Raw genomic sequence first — 22811 nt, forward strand, 5'->3', positions numbered from 1 at the left:
GATAAGAAATATAGCTGAAGGGTCTGCTGAAAGCTTGACCTAAGTTTCTGTCCAAGGAGATACTTGTGACTGGTCACAACTGAATCAGGGAAATGCAGCAGCATCATGGAAAGCAGCATAGTAGGACTTTCAAGATCCTGAACTGAAGTGAGAGTAGTACAGCACAGCAAACACTCAAAATTTTCCTGACAGGGTCAGCAAGTCCAACAGAGGCAGCAGAGTTTTCTTTCACACTTAACACTGAAATATTCAGAAGGTACAGAACAAGTGTGGAATTACATTTCCCTTTGATTTCCAACATAATTTTTATCAAGTACTTTCCATCCATGGTCCCAAAAGTCTAGCTGTAACCAGCTGCATCCTCTGTCCTCCCAACGTGCAGTAATCCTCAGCAGCAATCACTGCAAAGGATCATTTTCCTTCCCTGTGCTGCTCCTCATTACAGGAGCAGAGCAGCCGACGCCTTCCCCCTCGTGGCTGACAGATTTCCCAGCAAAGCTGAGACAATTCCTGCTGCACTTGTACTGCCCTTGGAAAGAACTGCACAACTAGCAGCAGATTAGACTTCCTTTTATTTCCCATCGGAGATGCTAATTGAGAAAATGAGCGAAATGGTGGAAAAAGGCCAGCAGTAACAGCACAGCTTTCTAGGGAACTCCAGTAAGTTTGCCAAAAGGCTCCTAAGCTCCTAATAAGTATGAAAGGGACACAAAGGGGACTGTCAGCCTGGAATTGTCTTAAGGACAGGTCTTCTGCAGTAACAAAAGCTCTTTTTCACCCATTCAGCTAAAGGAACACTGTGTGTCAGCATATGGTACACTGGAATTTGAATGCAGCATCCCCTAATTTTTACAGACTACTCATTCCTCCACTGTCTGTGATTTAAATATAACAACTTCTGACTCCTGCATGTTCCTGTCATAAATGGCCATTTGTCATTCAAAAATCTTTTTATTTAATCTACATTAAAGTTAGAAGTATTATCTGTCTCTGCAATATGTCACCATAACCAGTGAGCTGCTGCATAACTGAGCTATGGTTTTAAAGGCCACCATAACATATATGTTTGCAAAAATTACACCAATGTGGAAGCTTATATTATTTTTGACTGATAAGCCCCTAATGTTCAAAACATCACTCATAAATATCAGTCCATGCTTGCCAAGACATGAGCACACTTTATTTAAGAGTTTAAGAACACCAGGCTGTACTGCAGAGCATATTAAAAGGACTTTTATAATAAAATCTTTAAATATAATAATCAGATAAAATATAATAAATCAGATAAATAGAATAATCATATATAATTTAGCTATTTTTCAAGACAAATGACTGCATAAAACCACATCACAGTACAAACATCAAAAGAAACAACACAACCACAGATCTTCTTAGCTTTTAAAAAAGTAATGGGCTTTATATATTTTTTTTTCACTTGTAGTTAGTACCTAAAATATTTAGCTAGAAGCACAGAAGTGAACTGCTGGGTCCATCTTATATGTTATATGTTATATATTATATGTTATATATTAACTCTTGCTTTTCTGATATGCAGTGAACTCCATGAATATGAAGCTACAGAGGACCAGCCCTCAAGTTTATGTACCTAATGTTCTGGTTGTAAATGCAGCTCATCCTCAGAAGTGAATTTCTTAGATCAGGCCAGTAAGAACTTGACATACAACACAGTCATGACATACTCACTTCAGCCTTGGACAGTTCAGACCAAGTGCTGTGAGAGAAGCATCTGTCAGGTTGCTACAGCCTGAAACACAGAGTGACTGCAGCCTGTGGCATCCTCTACAGATTTTCACAATGCCTTCATCTGAAATTTGCTGCAACACAGAAGAAGGTTGAAGTTACTTCCTTATCAAGTAATCATCCAAGAACAAAACTCAAGACATTGCCACTGAACTGCTACTGTCACACTGTATATAACCAAGGCAACCCGGATTTTCAACCAAAAAATACAGTCAGGAAACCACATACAAAGATAACACTGAAGATAATCAACATTTACAATTCCTACTTAACTAGGTATTTTTCCACAGACTTTAAGTTCTACTCTAAGGCAGTCTGAATCACAAAGTGAGAGTTGTTTGCTGTTGTCTTCCACTTTGCTTTTTGTTTTGTAATTTTTCACTTTTTTAAAAATTGTGCTCACTTCTTATATATCAGTGGGCTCCAGGTCTTCTGTTCCAGTGATTGTGCAAGTTTGGGAACAGTGCAAAAGAGATTTCAAAGCCTCACAGCAAGAGAGCTAACTGCCTGATTTTCCCTGGAGCATTAGAACCCAAGGGCAAAACCCTTCACCTTCTGATAATTTTTGAAGCAAGAGTTACAGGGTAACAATTACACATAATCCATTTTTACAGAAGGTAAGCGTAAAAGCCAGATCTGCCCTACCCTATACAACCCCTTTAGATGAAAGATTTAACTCAAAAGAGGACTTCTAATTTCTCAAAAACGTTTTGTAGTAGATTTTCTGTAAGGAGTAACTCCAAATTTAGAATATGATTAGGTTTTTTCTCTGAAACAGGAACTATAAGAAATAGCCCCATTGCAGCTGCACACAAAATAGCAACAGGAGCTGGATTACTGTGTGTGTGTGCAAATAAGATTTGGTTTACAAGTCTTCTATTCTGAAAAAAGCTCTCAGTCCTCCTCCTAACACTATGCATTTAATTTTTCTGCTGTGTGGAACAGATTGTTTTATTTCCTGGCTTAATAATACCCTTGCAAAAATAGCAAAGACCTTCCAGTATTTTTAATAGAAAGCCTTGTATAAGCCCCTTATTTGAGTATGCTCATACAACTGTAGCATATTTCTGATGCTATTACCACAAAAATAACCATTCCTGGATGAAAACAGGATGAGAAATCACAGTAGCTCGGCACAAAGGGATATTACCTTATGCTTCCCCCTCCCCAGCCCAGCACTTTTTAATATCAGAAGTTTAGATTTTGCAACTAATTCAGTCAAATTATTAGCAGCAGAAAATTAGAAGTCTCTTTTTCTTTTTGGGGATCCAGGAGGATTTGTAAAATCTACAGGTAAGAAGATACAATTTGGAGTTCTGTCCAAATCAGGTACTTCTGGATTTGACTCTCCAAAACCATGTTATTTTCTGGAACTGTTCTGTTTGCTTTGAGAAATACACATGATGCTGTTCCTGGAAAAAGGAAGGCAAGGACTATGTAAATTTTATGCTGCTATAACAAGCCCTCAAGTCATATATGAAAATTTTCCACTCTGAAATTGCTTGTGATTTCAATGCCCATATCACTGTCAGGAAATAAAAGTGTTCAAAAAATGCCTGCAAGTCCCTGCAAGTTTCTAAAATCTTTCTCTAAACATGGTACCTTTCAGATGTGCAGCTTCCAATGCTAATACAAGTTCATTCCACAGCTGCTGGAGCTGGCCTGGCATTTTACAGGGCCCATAAAACAGAGTCACTAGAATTACAGTGGGGATCATACAAAGCCCAAGGACACCTGCTGTGTAAAAATCCCTTTGATCACATGGAGCCTGGATGCTTCTGGAAGCATGCTTCCAAGCCATAGCAAGCAGGACACACCTCCAGTGAAATCCAGCTTTAAAGCACATGTAATTAGGTAGGACACACAGACTAGCAACTCAGAAAACTGAAAGGAAAAACTACTTTCCCTCGGGAGGATTTTTTGTTTGTACTAAATAACAACAGACATCCTGACCAAAGGAAAGCTCTGGTGCACTTCTGTGCCAATGCCCCTGTGATGTGGGAGAGATAAGAACTGATTATCCGCTTGAGATCCTTCCATAAAAACAGTCAGAAAAGGCTGGCCTTGATATATCTCATTAGTCTTGGGCAAAACACAACAGAAAAAGGACTTGTGAGAAGGGCAGCAAAAGGAAGTGTAAAAGGGGAGGAAATTACATGCTGACTTTATTTATGTGTGGTTCTGACCAAAAGAAGGAACTTCACTGCCGTTCTCTTTCAGTGCCCGGCTTCAGTAGGCACCTACATTCACACTGAAAAATTCTCTTTCACTAAACATCTGTATCATGGAAGCTCAAGCTTTGTATTCTTATTGTTCTTATTTTCTGCAATTTTAAAGTAACTTTAAATAATCCCTAACACTCAAAAATATTCAACACTTTAAAGAAATCTATTAGGTTCAATCTTAACAAAAAATGTTCCCATGCCACATTCATTCTAGAACAATCTGTAAAACAGATTTGAAAGGTTTGCAGGTTTTTATGATACCTTTTAGCAATAAAACTAGAAAACTTTTCAAAAACAAACAAAACCATAATTTCATTATTCAACTCTGCATAACTGAAACACCGAAATTCTAATTGATTTCAATATCTTTTAAGGCTTACTTGCAGGGAAAGAATGACTTAGTTATATTTAAAATCTAAAAGAAGGCCTTTCCCATTCCTGAAACGTCACATCAGAAACAATGAAAAGCCAATATAAACCAGAGCAAAGAAAATTTGTGTTCTTTAAGTAGAATTAAAAGTACATGAATTATTCCCAGACATTTCATGACTAATGAATGTGTTCTCCATTAATATTGGAAAGGCATGCCCTTCTGCCACTTAGATGGTTCTGAATCATCTTCAGTTATGATGCCATTACTTTTTACTCTCTATTATGCAGCCCAGAACATGACTTCTGCTCCATTAGAAACCTTAGAATTATGAATAGACCAAAATGCTACACAGTTCATGAAAATTGAATTAATGCAGTTAATTCTTACTCCAGAGCTTACCACACGTAGAAGATGTAATGAAGGGGGAAAAAATAACCCAACACTTCAAGTCAAAACTCAGCTGTAGAAACAGCCAGCTCATTTAAAGATACTATTTCACACAAAATCCTGTAAACTCCAGAAAATAACTATCTTACTTAAGTGTATAGCAGATCAATTGATTAGCATTCAAAATTATTTCTGATTTCTGGAGAATGTACCTTTGGAAGCTTCAAATACTTACTGTACACGATTGCAAATTCAGGATTACAAGCTCATGACAGTGATTTTGAATGTGTTTCAATGCTTCATCTTCTAACTGTATTTAGTAATTAAATTGGACATAGGAAAAGAAACAAGAAATTAAAAGCACAGCAAAGCAGCCCAAAAACTGTACACATCTTGCAATATTGAACAAAATACTATAACAAAAACGACATTTTTAATTCATGGAGATTTCAAAAACCCAAAATAAAATTTTATTCCTAAAGGATCACCCAAGCAATTATGTACCTGTGTGCAACCTCTAAGAAATAGAGCTTTTAGTCCACTACACCCTTTCACCAGTGCTTCAATACCATCCTTCGTAATCTGATCACACCAGGAAAGATTCAAATGTTCCAGATTTCTGCAACCCTCACTGGGAGAATTAAAAAAATACATAAAGTTAAATCCAGCCTTCAAATAGTCATAACAGTGGGAAACCCAAATTAAACACACTGTTAGAAATTAATGATAGCCAGTGGACTGTGCCAGGCCTCCACAGAAAAGTCATGAGAAAAGACCACACACAAGCACCACAGTCTACACCCCAGAAGCCTTAGATATAGAATACAGCCCGTGCTGATTCACAGTATAAAGGTTCAGCACCAATTTTTTAACTTCATTAAATGCTGAACAGCTCTTTAAACACTTTTCTTTAACACAGAACACTGAATCTTCTTACCTTAAGCCTTTTAAAGAACTGTTTGTGATGGCCACACAGGATGTCAGATCCAGATGTTTCAGCTTGGAACAGAATCTGCTAAGACTGTAACACGTGCTGCAAAACAGCAGACACACTAAAAATACCTTCAGCTACTTCTTTTTCCAAATTTTCCCATCAATCAAAAAACCTCTTTGACTTACCTGTCAGTGATTTTTGTGCACCCATTCAGATTTAAGTGTTCGATGTTTCTGCAGTTCTGCGCAAAGGTCCTACAGCACAACAAAAAGCTGAATCAGTAAAATGTCCCGAGCGCAAGGCAGTCACTAGAGCGCGCTCTGTCCCACCTGTACCTCCTCCCACCTTGGCCAAAAAGCCTCATCTTCAAGGCACAGAGTAACTGCAAAGCGTGCTTCAAACACATCTGTCTCAGTGGTTGCTTCTTCCTTCTCCTACTGCAAGCTCCTGGCCTTAGGAAAGTGCCATTTCTCTCTCAAACACCACTTGGGCAAGTGCTTATTTCTGTCATGTATCAGCCAGAACTCGCTGCAAATACCGTAACAAAAACTCAAAGGGCACAAACAGAAAGCTTCAAGTGTTACATCAGTTAAACATTAGGCTTCCGGGAAGAGTTTTTGCACATCTCATTACTGAAGCCTTTGCAAGTCCTAATAAGGAGCTTGCTCCCACAGCAAACGGAAAGGGACACACCTGGTACAATAGCAAGGGTGACCTAAGTCTATTGAACTACCAGTGGAATGCCCTGTAGGCTGCAAATTGCTTCTTAATTATTTCAAAAATTAAAAAGCACCAGTGTGCACTACTGGGTATGAACTTTAAGGATGACTGGAGGTATTTTACTGCTTGTATATATCATACTAATTAGTCTGAAGAAATAAATACATTTTCTTTTCAGCTGTGAAAAGTAATATTTACAGCTACCTTGCATTTCAGAACACTGTTTTTATGCCCATGTTTCCTTCAGCTGCATGGATTTTATTGGCAGGAGGGAAGGAAACACACAAAAACAGTTTTGTCTGGAGGCTTGCCCTGGTTAACAGATCTGACTACACCCTCAGCTGGTAACAACTTCTGGCTCTACAGCATGGGTTGCAAACAATGGAAAAAAAACCCAGCAAGCAGTTATACTGGTGAGAGTTTCCACTTGAATACTCAAAACAGCTATTCCAAAATTCATATACTGGAGGGAGATTTACAATCAAGACACTCTTCAAATCACTTGGAAAGATGCTACACTTTGGAGGAACAGCAAACTGCCTGAGATTTAAGCATGGGGCACGTCCTGACAGACCTGCCACAAGCATTCAGTGCTTACATGGCCAATACCTACATCAGTAATTGGCTATTTTACTCAAAAGTAAACGTAGAAGAAAGATAAATAGAGAGATTAGTATTGCCCACAAAACTAATAGATGTAGAAACAACTCAATGCAAAAAGCCTTACAGGAAAAATCACTTTCAGAACAAGTATCTGAAAATTAATGCTGCATGAATTTACTCTTAGAGGCAAAAGTTAAAGAATTGACTTATAAATTTTAGAAATAGCTAAAGGTCACAGGACAGTAGCTTAATGCCCACTGATAAAATCTTTGTGCTTATATTTTCCACCTGAGAATGGCCACAGTACTTGAGACTGAACACCATCCAGCCCAGGCTCCAGGGAGAGAGGAGGAAAGCATAACTGCAAAAAGCCAGACCCCAAGACTTCCTCCAAATGTTACTTGAGCCCTAAAGGGCTTGTGGTGCCCCACCTCCAGCTGGAGGTAGGATCTTAGGGTTTAAATACTCACAGAAATATCCACAAGAACCTGGCTAAACAGTTTGCATTGGAAAAAGCTCATATGGATTCAAACATTCTTCTGGGACCAAACTGCACAGTTCAGTTCATACCCCGTGTAAAAGAAGGGTCACTGTCCTCTCTAGAGCCTCCCACGATGTTCTTGTCACCTGCCTGTTCTTATTTTGACCCAGACAAGAATTCCAGATCTTTCCTGATTTTGAAAGCACTCAATGTAGGTACCAGTCTTTATCCTTCCTCCTATTTCTAGGGTCACCTCTTGTACAGACTAGATGATAAACAATAAAATTACCACCAATCTTGATACTATGACTATTGAAGGAAGCCAGAGTAAAGTCTGAAAACATTTTAACCACTTGAAAATGAAGCAATATCAACATAATCCTCGTGAAAGAAAAAGCCACGCTTCGGAAAAGCACAAGCTTTCATTTCTTAGTTCATTGCCAGAAAATCACAGAAGCTACATTTTGATCTCAAACTGATGTCTCATTTAGTCAATACTAAGATATTTAGTACTTACCTAAATATCCCACTTTGCTCATCAGTCAGGACTCAGAAATACAAACAGACATAACAGTAATCCAATTGCAGTTGGTGCACACATTAGGAAACAAGTGATGTCTCCATCAAGGATTTTACTTACTTTAAAGAGGAGTCTCCAACACCAAGACATCCTCTCAGACTAAGCTGTCTCAGGAAGCCACCACACCTTTTTGATATATTTTCCACAACACGACCCTTAAACCAAATAAAAGGAAGATTTAGCTGAGTTTTATTCTGACACAATACTCTAACCAAATTAAAAATCCCAGGAGTTAAGACTAGACCAGCTACACCCCACTATACTAAGAACTGTAACTCTTTGAACTTCTTTTTCTGCTTTAAGAAAGAACAGTTACCTGTTGGGAATCTCCACTCACACTCAGGTACTATCCAATTCAATATTAATTCTTTCTTCTTTTTTTTCATTCAATCACACACAGCTCGACTTTTTGTCACAGCAGACCCTACCCATTAAGATGACTAAAATGATCTTCAAGTTTTCTCAGATGGGTAGGGAACTGCCCCAGAGGAGCAATGGGAGGCTTGGCCACTCCTCAAGGGTCCCAGCCACTCAACAGCCTCCAGCAACTCCCTGTTTCACAGCTCCTGCCCAGGGATGCTTGCAACTGAAAGGTGCCAAACACCTTGGTGGGAGCAGCAACAACAGGACTAATCCCTAATAGCACTGTGCATTTTTTCCTCTCCCTTTATTTTTTGAAAGAAGAAATATGTGTAGAATTACAGGCCAGTGGATTTTTTGTTGTCATGTTGTTACATTTTATTGTCCTTCTCTAATACTAACGTCCTGGCCATCACTATGGGAAAATATTTTCTTATCAGAGCTTGTTTCTTGGTCCATAAGCAACATTGCTTATCTTATCACTCCAAAGAATATACACCAAAACAAAGAAACTGAAAATCTGGTTTAATTTTTTTAAGCTTTTCAATTAATCAGTATTATTTCTCAGCAAAGGCCAAATACCTTTACTGTAAGAATAACTTCTTCAATGAATAATATATGATGCAAGTTAAATTTACATTGCAGAAAAAAGCCAAATCCTAAAGAATTATTCAAAGAAAGTTTTCCCAAGTTTTCCCAAACTCATTTATTTCTTTAATCATGTAAAACCTCCCAAAATCCAGCATGCTAAAGAGGACAACTTTTGTGCATTCAAATGCATTTAGCTGTTTGAATAATTTTTCACTCAAAAAAACTAGTTTTTCAACCTACCCCAGCTTACAATTAGTTCCACATACCAAGAAATCATAAGGTATGTTTAAATTCAAGATCACACATTTTTGATTTTAAAAAAACACCTTTTTATAGGGGTCCCTCCCTCACTTTATTCTCTACCATGGGAAGTCTTAAAAAAAGTTTCACAAAACCTAATTTTTCATAATTTGATATTCTCAGATGAAGTAGTGACTAAAAAATCACCAATCAGCACAACGTTCAACTAAGCACAAAGTTGCCAATTATAGTTGGGAACTTTTACCTGTCCTAAATTCACAGACAAAAAAATATGATGCTAAAACAGCTAAAAAGAGTTCTTAGACACCAAATGTCAAACTCCTTTGTTGAAGATATTTGTGAAATAATTTCTTGCTGAACACACTTTTATGAGTAAATTTAAGAGTTATGTATTACAAATGTACTTAATTACAATATACTGAAGTAACTGAATTGCTCCAAACCACAACAGCTTTTTATAGCAACAGGACATCATAACTTAGTTTCATTCCTTCTCCTGAATCCCATGTTACAAATATCTCAGCATCTCAGAGGGCAACACCACTAGGTAAAATATAGGACAAAAATATTGAAAACTTGAAAATACAATTCTGTGTTTCTAAATACCAAAATGACTGCAAACACAGAAATGGCCTTTCAACAGGAAGGACTGCAGACCTGTGGGGTTTTACTTTATTTCTTAGCAAATGAGGAACACAAGATTAAGGGCAACTGAAAACATGACATTAAAGCTCCAAGTCTTCTTTGCCACATTTAGATTGTGGCAGATGCCAAAAATCTTTCTCCTACCTCTGCAAGATCCTCTTGTTCAAGGTAAGCAGAGCACAGGAGTGGGCAATAAAGTTTTAAAAGAGTGGTGAAAAAAACTTACTTTCTATGTTACTGTAAAACTTTAGGAACAGTTTGTACCATGGTTAGCAAAATACAGCAAATGAAACACATCTGGATTTTATTCATGCAACTAAGCAGTTAAAACATAAAATACAGAAGCAAATCTATTATTGTAGTCTACATTTAATTTGTATCAACAAATAATAAAGCAGTTCAGACTGAATCAAGGAATTTTTGTTCCCCACAAATTTTTTTTCTTCATTTTCAGATGTCATATTTTATTTTGTTATGCACATCTATAATAGCATTAATGCAGACATGTTTTTCTTACAGAAGACAAGCTTGCCCTTAAACCTTTCATTACACACTGGAAAGGACTTTATTTCACATGTTCCTGCATTCACACAAGGTTTAAACCTTATGAAACAAATGGTCATAAAATGGTAATCAGATACACACAAATCAAATCTAGGCAAGCCTGCAGTAAGAAAAGTTGTCCAGCATTTTAATGCTTCAATCTCCAAATGCTGTAGCCAAGTGCCCAGTGAGCTTCCAGCACTAGATGGCCCCCTCATAGAAGGATTTGGGACTAGCAAAACTACCCTCTAGATTGTAAAAGCAATTCCAAGAATCTCACTCCATCCAGAGGCACCGTTTACACCTTTCCTTTCTGGAAATGAGCAGGCTTGAATTTCTAGAGCCTTATATGTATATGATATATGAAAATCATCTGATACACAGCTGGCAACCAAAACTGAAACACACATCCAGGAAAAAAAAAGGCAAATACAGAGTTCTTTTTCATTTGCTCCTTCACAGTGCTATTTTTGTGATCTTAGTCTTTAAAATGTGTGAAAACAAGCACAGTATGCAGGGAACTCGAAATGGGCTATGCTCTTCAACATCTCAATAGGAATAAAAAATACCCTAAAAATGAAAAAAGACACTAACCTCTATATCCGTCTGGAAGTTAAAGAGGTCTATTCTTTGCCAGTTGCTTCCATCCAGAGCTAAAACATTCCATGCCTACAGAAAACAAATAAAGTTTATTTATTACTGCCACTGCCTGCTCCCTTCATTTTCCTCTCAGTAATGCAATTACAAACTTGACAATTTCAGGTAGCATTTTAAAAAAATTGTAGATATTAGTACTCATACATAGTTAAAAACATTGAATTTGAAGAAATTAATCTCAAATCTCCTAAATTGATTATACATCAAAGGTTAACTTGTGGCTACAAAACATATGGCAAAGCAAGATATTAAATGCAAAGCACATACACAGAAAGAGTTAACCCTCCACTCTTAAAAATCTTTTGTAAAGTTTTCTAATTAGTTACTTTTGCTACATCTAAATGGAAAAAAAATAGCTGCAGATGAGATTCCTTTCAATAAAACCACAGTTCCTCAACCTCACTAGTTACTATTCTGAGAAAACAGCAACCTTTCAGAAAACTGCTGACTTTCCACTATTAGGATCAGGCCTTTCCTTTCCATCTGCTAAGTTACATGTACATGTTTGAGAGCTTTGAGAGCTTGTCCTTCACTGTCAAAGCAATAGTTGTTCAAAGTAAAGCAGAATTAAGAAGCCAGAGAAACACAGATATGTGCAGAAAATGAGAGAAAAAAGAATACCACATCCAACTGACAAGTTTTCAGAGAAAGATAGAATTTATTCAATCACTTTGCAGTTTCTTATGCAGTTTTATAGGTTTTAGATGAAACGTGATGCTACCTGACTCACGAGACTTACTGAAGTTGCAGGACAGAGTGATATGGGTAAAGAATGAAACAATTACACAATTACACATTAAATCAACCAACCAATTAAATCCCAAACCAAACCCAACTGTAAGAGGAGGAAGAAAAATATGAAATTAAGTTCATTTATGTTGTATAACAATATAGTTGATTGTATGCAGTTGATGTAGATATGGAGTGTTATTCATTTTATTTCAAGAAGAAAAAATGAAGACAAGCTAAACACAAGAACTTAGCATGCTTTCACTAATATCTTGCATGTACCTTTTTCCTCCACTAGTAGCCCATCTACTTAACATCCATCTACTTTTGTACTTGGCAAGAAAATGATGGATCTACTTCTTAGACACATGGTGCACATTAACCAAACTACATGGAATTTTAAGCAGCAATTACACCTGAAAAATAGTGTTATATAGCCACATGTTTTATAAAAAGCAAATGCCATTATGCCAAACTGGGCTTATTCCTTCTCCAGATACAGAGCAAACAGGACTGGATATCTTTTCCACAGCCTTTAGCCAGAACTCCCAGACACAGCATCCATGCCCACACCTACGTACAAAACTGGGACTGCTGCTTAATTGCTTTAATAAGCTAAGAGACTGAGAATTTTTTTTTTTAACAGGAAGCAGATTGCAATGAATCCCATGATTTGGATGTAATTAAGAGAATGGCATAGGGAACAACAAAAAAATCAAGAGAAATACATACCTTGGAAACTTGTGCACAGCGACACAAAGTAACTATGTCCAAGAAAGAAAATATTCTAGAAAGAAAGGGAAACAACTACAATTAAAATGTTTAATTATAAATTCCAACTACTGTATGTATTCATGTTTCTTTGGTTCTATGGAAAGACACCAGTTACACAAGAAACAGGTTAACTGCTATATGAGTGTTTTACCAAATTATCTTTGGTTATTGAGACTTACAGAATAATATCATAGCTATCATCTAAAGACAGTCAACACCAACATATGAGAACCCAGCAGGTGCTGCTTCTGAAAATCTATTTTCTGTTCCCTCTCCCTACTATAACAGATAATTTTTTCTTCTTAATTCGGAGAAACTAGCTTATATTCCTTTAATTGTGTTACAATTAAAGAAATCATTTACACAAATACTGATGAAAATTTCAGAGGTTGGTGAAGAGTAAGAAACAGATAACACATAGATAAATCCAAGTTCAAGAATCTAAGTATTAATACAAGGGACAATGACCCAAATTTGTGAAAGGATTCACAGGGACTACCAAGTCTAAATTTTTTTAAAAAATTTACTCTACAAGAGACAACTACAGCAGAAAATTCAGATTTACTATTCTGATCAGGGAACCAATTTCTCAGGTTTGTCAACTCTAATAGTTTACAGAAAGAAATTTTTCACTGTCAAAATGAATTTTGCTAAATACTATTTCCAAGCATCAGAGAATGTTCTCAGTGAAAAAGAAATAATTAGCTTAATCATAAAATATAGATCCCATTAAAAATAATTTCCTATTACTGGGAATGAAAGCTATGAAATATATGAAAGATGTTCCTGTAATTCACTGATAAACTGCTACCTGATTGCCAAGGAACTTTTTCAGTGATCAAAATCATGACCACTAATAAGAACAATTTCATATTATAGTTAGATATTAACATTGAGGAGCAAGCAATTGGTAAGAGATGTGGAATTTAATCATGTAACATTCTGTTTAATGTTTTTCAAATGCAAATCTGAAGCTAGAGCTCAAAATGGATGCCTACATCTTAAGCACTGTTTTAGCTGTGGTAAGAGCTAAAAATGCAATGAAAGTACTTCTTAAACATAACAACCTTCTGGACATTTATTATGATCACTTCAGATAGTAGTCTTCCAATATTTCATTCGACACCTGGAAAGTTTTTCTTCTCTTCTTTACATTAGAGCAATATACTTTCTCAAAAAAACTAACAGTCAAGCAAACAGAAGGAAAGATACTTTCAGAAGCCATGAAACAGTTTATAAAATCCTGCCAATAACATTTATTTTGATAGCATCTATTTTGACATTTGAACATCCTTTCTGAGGCCTGTCCACTTCAGGAAACTTAGCAGCATTGAATGCACACAGTACATAATGTGCTCAGAAAATCGCTGGACTGTTCAGGTAAACAATGAAAAGTGTTCTCTCTCTTTTAAGAGCAGCATAAATATCAGCACCCTACCAGGAACCCTCTTCTGACATCACCTTCTCCCTACCATGAGGGAAATGTCAGCAGATGAGATTGTCAAGATTACACAAGAGAGAGCTGCAAAAGCTTCCTGGTTTGCAGAAGCTTCCTCACAGAACCACTGTGAGAGTGGAACCTGAGGGTTATCTCAGATTTACAGAAGCACAAAAGACAGATTTCCATGCTATTTGTAAAATGAAAGAACTTGTGACACAATACTCTTGTTTAAATAAGAATGTGACATGCTTTAGAAGTGAGGTATCCAGTTCTACCAAAACAACAAACAACAGAGGAAACTGTAAAATGTTAAGGAAAGGGTTTTATATACCCCCACCACTCTTGAGTTGTCTGGCAGTCTATCTTCACATTTCATTGTTTATTGCTGTTAAGAGATTAACGCTGATGCAGGATTTCTGCTAAAAAAAGAAGTTAAACTAAAACCAAATGGAGAACAGATGTATTTATTTTTGCTTCATTCTGTATGAAGTGACTTTTCAAAAAGTTAAAAATTGGAAGTGGGTATTCTATATTAAGAGAAGAAATATTTTAGCAAGCGTAAATATTTGTGATGCTTTTAGGGTTTTTTTTGGTTTTGTTCTAGAGAAGAACCTTTCCTGCAAGGCAGCCCAAGTTGTCCCCATCAAAACAGGTAACAACATTAAGATGCATTGCCAGCAATCAGAAGCACAATTATTACCCTTCACTTATATACAGTACAATAGGCAAGAGATGCCAGTAAGTGCCTTTATAATTCCAAAGAAGCATCTTGCATATGTGCTTGAAAACACTTTTTTCCATGCTTTTCTATTTATTTACCCTCCACAATACAGTCTTTCATGTGTACCACTAACATGCACTTGCTTGTCTCCTTGCAGTCCCACAGAATTCCCAGCAAATCCTTGCCAGTCAGGAAAACTGGTCAAGAAGGCACAAGACTGAGGTCTAAAGCCATTTCAAGTCTTTAAAAGACTTCAGAGTCTCTTTAAAGACTTTAAATGCAACCAACAAAATGAGATGGGAACAGACAGTGACATTGTCTGGCATTTGGGTGAAGGACCATCAGCAGACACTCGCAATTTTAAAAAGTGGAAAAAACTACCAAGCAGGGCAGCTGCTGGTTGTATAGCACTTCTGTCCTCTATGACCACAGCTACGTAGGTGGAAGCAGCCAGCAGCAGGATTCATTTCCACTTCAGTCTTTGGCATGTATTAACACAAGGAAATGGAAATGGAGTTAATAAATTCACAGTAACGTTTAGGATCATGCGGTCTGAGCTCTAGTGTCCCAGGCTATTCAATTCTCCATAGTTCGCCTGTATTGAGCTCAAGAAGGAAAATACACTTACCAACACTTGGAGCCCTTCAAGCCTTTTCATCCCCAGGCACACACCACTCTGGACACGTGCCTCATGAGTTTGGCCTTGGAGACCTTTCAATGTTAACAGTCCCTGCAGCACACATCAGCTTCATGCCAAAGGCACAAAGAGTTGTACAAGCTCAGAGTTCCCCAACTCCCTCATGGCAAATGAGCATTTGGCTAAAGCCTAACTTACAGAAAAGGATCTATTCTTTATTTGAAAGTCTTCAAGACATGGAAAATCATCACCTTCTCTGGTAGTTTGTTCCACTGGTTAATCACTCTGTCAAAATGTTTCCCTTATTTCCAAGGTGAATGTCTGACTTCCAGCTCTATGCTGTTTTCTACTTTTCTTCACCAAATTAAAGAGTGCTTTAGCAGTTCATACTTTATCCTCACCAAGTTTAAAAGTCACTTATCATGTCATCTTCAATTCCTATTTTAACAGTTGTTTTACTTCAGTTCTTTAAATCTCCTTTTCTCTGCCCATTACTTTTTCAGTATGCTTCTTCAAATGTAGACATCAGAAGCATGTGCAGCATTAATTAGTATCAACAAGGCTGTACACAGACATGAAGTATGATTTCATTATCCCCATTTTCAAAGCCATTTCAGGCCTTTTTGACACAGCATCAGACAAGAATCTTACAGAATCTCACCCATTTCTTGCCTGCTTAAAAGTGCTGCAGTTAGGTTCAAATGCTCCCACTCTGGAATTTGCTTGATACTCAAGACTCACCAAAACTCAGCATAAGAGGGCCACAGACCTTCTAGGTCACCTTTTTGAGACACTTTCACTTCAATTTATATGGTTCTGCTGACAGGAAGTGGTTATCTACAGTCTCCAGCATCTTCCCATGTATTTCCACATGTGCTTTTTTTTTTTCTCTTGTGCTATAAATAGACTGCCCAATGTCTTTCCAAACACAGAGACAGCTGACTCCTAACATTGTTTCCTTCCCTTAGGGGCAACAGAAAGAAACAAGCTATTTCTCAAAACCCCAACACTGTACAGTGTACCTCCTACAGAGGAAGAGATCAATTTGTGCAAGAGTCAAACTGCTTCTCTCTTGCTTTTGTAAGGCCCTTCCACACTTGATCACATGAAGAATAAGCTTTTGAAGTAATACCCCAGCAATTACACATTGTAGATATTTTGATACAATGCTATAAGGATTGATAAAAAATGGGTAATGAGATGCATGCAGTGAGTATCACACATAGACACTTTACTTCCTAGAAATTCTGGCCTTAGACCCAGAATTTGGTATGACAGAAACATCAGGTAATTTCTAAAAAACTTCATTAAAAACCTAAGATATGGGTTTGTTTACAACTGACTTGTGAATGGAATTCCACAACCAGAACTTTTGATTTTCATGCTGTTTAAATTTATAGTGGCTTTGCACACAAGGACAATAACAAACTTTATCAAAATGAAAACCAAAGTAATAAGGATGAGAAATGTCTCACTTAAGACAGCACATCAAGTAGATAACTTGCTTAGAAGATCCTTTCAACTTTGCCACATTGTCCAGTTGTTACAAAACATGCACACAACAAATCTGTTATGTCTTTCGCACTTTAGACTATGGATTTCCTACTGACTTGTACAATTCCTTGCATAGCAAATCTGTTCACACTAAAGTGTGAATACGGAGGAATAAAACCTATGTGCATGGAAAAAGTATCAGGGAGACAAAGTACAGCTTCCACAGCTTTGATTTCCTTTTTTTAGTAGTTTTTCTCAGCATTTTCTCCATGCATGCCCAAGCAACAGTGGAGATGGGCATCAGACACTCTTAGTTCACTATTTGGGAACACTAATTGAGTCTGAACACACATAGTGGCAAAGTCTGATAACCATCACAGAAACCTGTCTTTTATTTCTTCTAAAATGTCATACTTAGCAGATAGAAACCATATTCACAAATCTTTATACATGGAAGGTTTCTCTTCACCTTCTGTCCTCCATTTTTCCAAACATCCTACTGAGGTATGAGGCATCTCATGGTTAAGTGTAGTCCAAGAGTGTGTACAAACACTAGAATAAAAATATGCTAGAAAACATACAGGTAAGAGAAATAACTCATAGCCTTAATTCAGAAAAGCAGAATCTTTAATGAATATTAAGTTCAACAAATAAACATCTATTTATATGATTAAATTAGCAAAGTTAATGCTAGTGTACTTCTGAACTTCACCAACTTTGCAGCTAAATCCTGTAATACCTCATTCAATAAAACTACAAAATAACACTTGTCCTGGAAAGATAAACAGCGAGGCACATTTAAATCTTAAGAAATTTGACTATTCTCTACAAAAAAACAAGTATATTATCTGCCAGGACTGTTTCAATAGCAAAAGACTGAGGAACACCAATTGCTACACAAAGCTCACATTGACTCATCTAACGCAGGTCAATTATTAAAACAAACCCATTTTCACTGTGGATGAGCTATTTTGTAAAGTAAAGCACTTCAACTAGGAACTCTGTTATGTGCTCCAAAACTCTCCAGTAATTTAACTCTGCTGTTTCCACTTGTAAACAACTCAGATCTTTCTCAGGTGATCTCCATAGAAAGTCTTACAGTAAAAATGCAAAAACCACTTCTTTACAAGCCAAACCTCCTTTTCTTTCACCAAAGTACTTATTACTACAGAACATTGACATAAGTATTGGCAAATGCAAAATACTAGGCTAACTACAGGATGTCTGACATCTATTTTCCATTGCAACAGAAATCAGCTTTTCTGGATTCATTTTAGAAAGGACAGCATCTAACCTTTTATGGTCTACATGTTACTTGCAAGACAAGTGGATCCTATTATTCATGCTTTGAAAATGAGTTTCATTTATTTGTAAAGTATGATCAAATATAACAACACAATAGCAACCTTTTCAGATACACTCAGTATCTGAAACAAAATGCCCAATGATAAATTCAAAAAGGGCCAGTTCTGTTTAATTTTCCAGCCTCAGCTAGTCTATAATTTTTTAATATAGATTTTATTTTTATGAAGTGATTTTATGAAGTACAAATTTGGCAACTAGAACACATCTTACTAAATAAAAGCAGTCAGCCTAATGATTAGTTCATAGTGGTTTAAATTGCAGCCCACAGCCCTAATACAACCCACTGGCCATTCCAACTATCCTACAGTCTCTTTTTTCTCAGGAGTGAAGGGATTATAATCTGGGCACCAAGCAGCCAAAAATCCACCATACCCACCCTGCACATTAGTGCCAAGCTAGAGAAGTGGATAAATAACATGATGCACTGGTGACATGCAGTTTAGGGACGCTCCATAAACCACAGGTGTTCTGTGCCTTGGTTAGTTGCTGGAGTAGGATTCAGTAGATCTGATCCAAACTGTAGCTCTGCTACTGGCCTGGAGGATGACCTTTAACAAAAGACTTCTCTTCCTGATGTCTGTGTTTGCATCATGAAAACACAGATAATAATGTTCACCTCTTCTGTAAGTACTTCATGAATTACAGACAAAAAAGTCTCAGGTATTTTTATGTATGGTTTTCTATTTAAACTGTCTAGTATCAATATTTAAGAATTTTTTTTTCTTTTTAGAAAGCAAGAGTATCTTTTGACTGCCTTTTTGTTCTTCGATGGCACTTTTCACATGGAAGTGAGGAAGAACATTTCCCCCTCTGCCTACATATAAAAACCAGACTGCACTATATCACTAATACTTCTGAACATTTAGTTCTGATAATGAGCAAATTAAGAGACTGAGTTTAAATAAACTCCAGTTTCAAGGTAAATAAAGCCCTACACTGACTTAAGTCATCACTAAATATGAGATTCCTAAGAGAGGTTTAGTAGCAAATAAAAGAAAAAATGAAACAAAATAAATGGTAAAGTACAATTCCAAAGGTTGTGAAAATCACTGCTATATTCCTTTCAGCTGTTACTCCTCCTTCAAATACTTTACTTTTGTTTTGTTTGTTCCAGTGTGACTAATCCTTTATCACAAGCATGTTCTTACTGAGAGATAATACTTGTAACTTGAACCAAGTAAAGCCAAAGCACTTCATTTATAAGGAAACCTCAAGCAGAAACATTAAAGAAAATATTTGCTTTTCAAAATTCACAAAGTTTACTTAGCACCTTGACACAATAAGAGCCCACTTCCATTTCCACACCTCCTCTTCCTCATTAACACAGTATACAAGAGCACTAGTGTGAAATTTTCTGCATCTGTACTTCAAGCCTCTCACTCACATTTTTAAAGGAATTCCATCTGAAATATCGCTGCCCAAAACATTCCTTTTTGAGCTTACACTGGCACTTGTTTGTGAACAAAACCAAATCACTTAAAAATACAAAATAGAGGATGGCAGCTACCTACTCCAATTTCAAACTGAATTGTTCATATAATCATTTACAAATGTTTAGTATGTCATACAAAGAAGGCAGAAAATGCATACAAAGTGCCGACTGGTGAGGCAAAGAACTGAAAAATATAAACTTGCATCTGGAACTGATCTTGGTAAGAATTTCATAAGCAGACAAACAATGCATGTAGCAATGTAAAAGAAAGGTCAACATGAGACCTTCTCCACATTATGAAGGGGGTATACTGACCACCAAGCATTGATTCAGCCTTCATTTTCTTCAGGCAGAGCCCAAATTCTGTCCTGAACATGAGAGAAGTCACTGGGAAGTTTTAGAACACTATCCCTCTTCAGAATAAAAGGAAATTTTTCTTTAAAAAGCTGATTAATGAGAAAATTGCAACTTACTGCATTGTCTGTGTGTATTTGAAATTACAAACACTGCCTTGAAGTCTGAAGAAACAGAGAAACTGACTATACATTGTAACATTACATAAATCATGTTATAACAAAAATAGCATTGATAATGTGATGTGATATTGTTTTTTAAATTGCTGCCAAAGTACATAAGGATTCTGAAAGAACCCTGTATATCTTATATAGTCCGAAAATAATTATAATTCTGTTGTTTTTCTAGCTAAAGATCAAAATATTTAACCAATTTCCAAAGGCTTTATCTTGTTCATGACCTGTGCCTGTGGCTCATTCAGATCATTTACTCAATGTAATTTCTGATCACTTTTTGGGAGGTAAGGACCACTGGAAATGAACATATGACTCCACAGAAGTGAGTCAGGATTTGCTATTATGCTGTCATCTGTTGCATTGTTCCTGCTTGCTTCTTGTCAGTGTTAGTCTCCACATTTCTAGTTAGCAAATATTTAAAGGATATTCACACCATATTGAATAGTGTGAATTAGTGCTGCTCTGCACTAATTGTTTGGACAGATGTACTTCAGGCAGGTTAAATTAAAAGACTTAATTACTTGTTATGAGGCAATATTAGGATTTGCTTTACAAAAACCATAGGTTTGTGAAATATACAGAAGAGAAGTCTTACTTTCATAAGAAATAGAATCCCTTCAGTTTAAAATCTGTGAATAGTTTACATACTTGTATCAATTTGGCTCTTTCTAATTCTAAACAGTTTAACTGTAATTGTTTGGCAGACTACTACAGAGGACTTTGAAGACTTGCAAAACACTCCAAAATCAAAATAAAAGATTGGATGTGCATTATAAAACTGGACTGTTTCCCTGAGACTGTCAAACACTAAGCAACAATCTCAGCTATTCAGGGTGAAATATTTCCCTATTTAATTATACAGATACTTGTGGAGGGGAAAATGAATCATGTCTGAGATGACAGATTGTTTTTTCCTTTCCCCTTCAAAACACATATATTGGTTTTCTGCTTACAAAAATCTTACCAACCAAGAACTGCTTCAGACAAAAGGTTTATATTTTTCAGGTCTCTGACTCACTAGTCAGTACTCTGTATGCTAAGATACAGCAGCCAAACTTTACAGCAATTGTGGGCCATCCAAGTACCTCCAGGTCCTGGCTAAGAAATACCCATGGCATTAGGACAATTTCTTATTGTAGCCTTTGCTGTACTTCTTTTCTATTTCCCTCACAGTTAAGCACACAGATGGTAAAGCATCACTTCAAATCTATCAAATACTATGTTTGACTTCACCAGTTTTAAGCTTACAGTAACTTTTTCTCCACAGCAACGAGCACACTAAAAGCTCAGCAAAAAGCAGCATACAGTAATAAAAACAAAAAACAGAAACATGAAAACTTTATTATAATGAAAAACTTCACCAAAACTTTATTACATGAAAACTTCAACTCTCAAGCTGCATATTATTGTCTACAAGAAGTGCTGCTGCTGGAATGCCACTCCTGAGTTCCTCTCCTAATTTCAGTCCCAAAACTTTACTTTTCCTCTTCTAAATCTGATTGACCACTCAAATTTTGAGACTGATAGCAAAGATCTACTTTTAAGTACATGCACTCAAAAAGTATGGCTTACAACAGAACTCACAATAGTTTCTATATTTGAGGTATAATTTATGAAGTTGGTACTTTGTAGGCAGAAAGGAACTGAAAATGGTTTAAGCAGCTGAAAGGGGCAAACATCTCTGCTCCTTAAGCTTACTACTTTTGTAAAAAAACTTACAGTTTTCACAGAGCATTAGTAGGTAAAATACAAATCAACAAATGTTTCTCATCTTTCTACATGCCAAAAGAACTGGCTGTATCTGCCTTTTCAAAAGTGCTTGGTTACTTAAATCAGGACATTCTAACATTAATTACATAGACTTCATTTTTTTGGTTTCAATTTATTTTCAAATGCACACTGTAACTGTAATAACCCAATGTTTTAGGGTTTTTCCCCAGCAATTAAAAAAAAAAGAAAAACAAACAAACAGGAGGCGATTTCAGGCAGTGACATCTTACTAGGAAAGTTACCACTAAAATTGAACTAGCCTGACTTGATTTCTCATTGTTCTGATGACGGGTAAGTGTTTATGAATTTCAGACACCAATTCAATTCTACAATGAATGTCCTGGTTATTCAATTGATGCCTTCTCATAAACATATAGGTTAACAACAACAACAACAAAAAAAGCTACAATCATCCAAAACCTGTTTCAATTGCACAATTTATAATACCACCACACAATTCTTAAACATCATACAAATGAGCACTTATTCAGCCTTTTACTCTTGCAATATGTAACAGTAGAGGGGAATGAGCATTCCTTGCCAACTGGCAAACTAATAGCACTTCAACAGCTAACAGGGATGATAATTTTTCCTTTAGCCTGAATACTCCAAAAAAGTTTTTTTAGAAGCAGACTATTTCTTTCACAGGTAAAAATATACTCCAATATTACAAATAAAAATGAATGTCCATAAACCAGAAAAAGTTACACATTAAATACCTCCCTTTCTCCACTCCAGCTATACCACCAACCTCAAAATATAACTGGCCCCTCCAAACAAGGGTCTTCTTCAAAAGC

General features: G+C 36.5%; 1 protein-coding gene across 2 annotated transcripts in view; it reads right to left on the reverse strand.

The window, feature by feature from the left end:
* FBXL2 (F-box and leucine rich repeat protein 2) overlaps positions 1-22811 on the reverse strand; it is a 51042-nt gene that overhangs the window by 10853 nt on the left and 17378 nt on the right. Inside the window, exons 3-10 of one of the 2 annotated variants that reach the window (XM_064704983.1) lie at positions 12583-12637; positions 11059-11133; positions 8125-8219; positions 5866-5934; positions 5684-5779; positions 5251-5377; positions 4982-5056; positions 1705-1835 (exon numbers count right to left, since the gene is read on the reverse strand). In XM_064704983.1, the coding sequence (XP_064561053.1) occupies positions 1705-1835; positions 4982-5056; positions 5251-5377; positions 5684-5779; positions 5866-5934; positions 8125-8219; positions 11059-11133; positions 12583-12637 (723 nt within the window). Of the gene's footprint in view, positions 1-1704; positions 1836-4981; positions 5057-5250; positions 5378-5683; positions 5799-5865; positions 5935-8124; positions 8220-11058; positions 11134-12582; positions 12638-22811 lie in introns of both variants that reach the window. The other variant, XM_064704981.1, reaches the window with a different exon arrangement.

The sequence above is a fragment of the Zonotrichia leucophrys genome, chromosome 2, assembly GCF_028769735.1.
Source record: "Zonotrichia leucophrys gambelii isolate GWCS_2022_RI chromosome 2, RI_Zleu_2.0, whole genome shotgun sequence".
NCBI classification, from domain to species: domain Eukaryota; kingdom Metazoa; phylum Chordata; class Aves; order Passeriformes; family Passerellidae; genus Zonotrichia; species Zonotrichia leucophrys.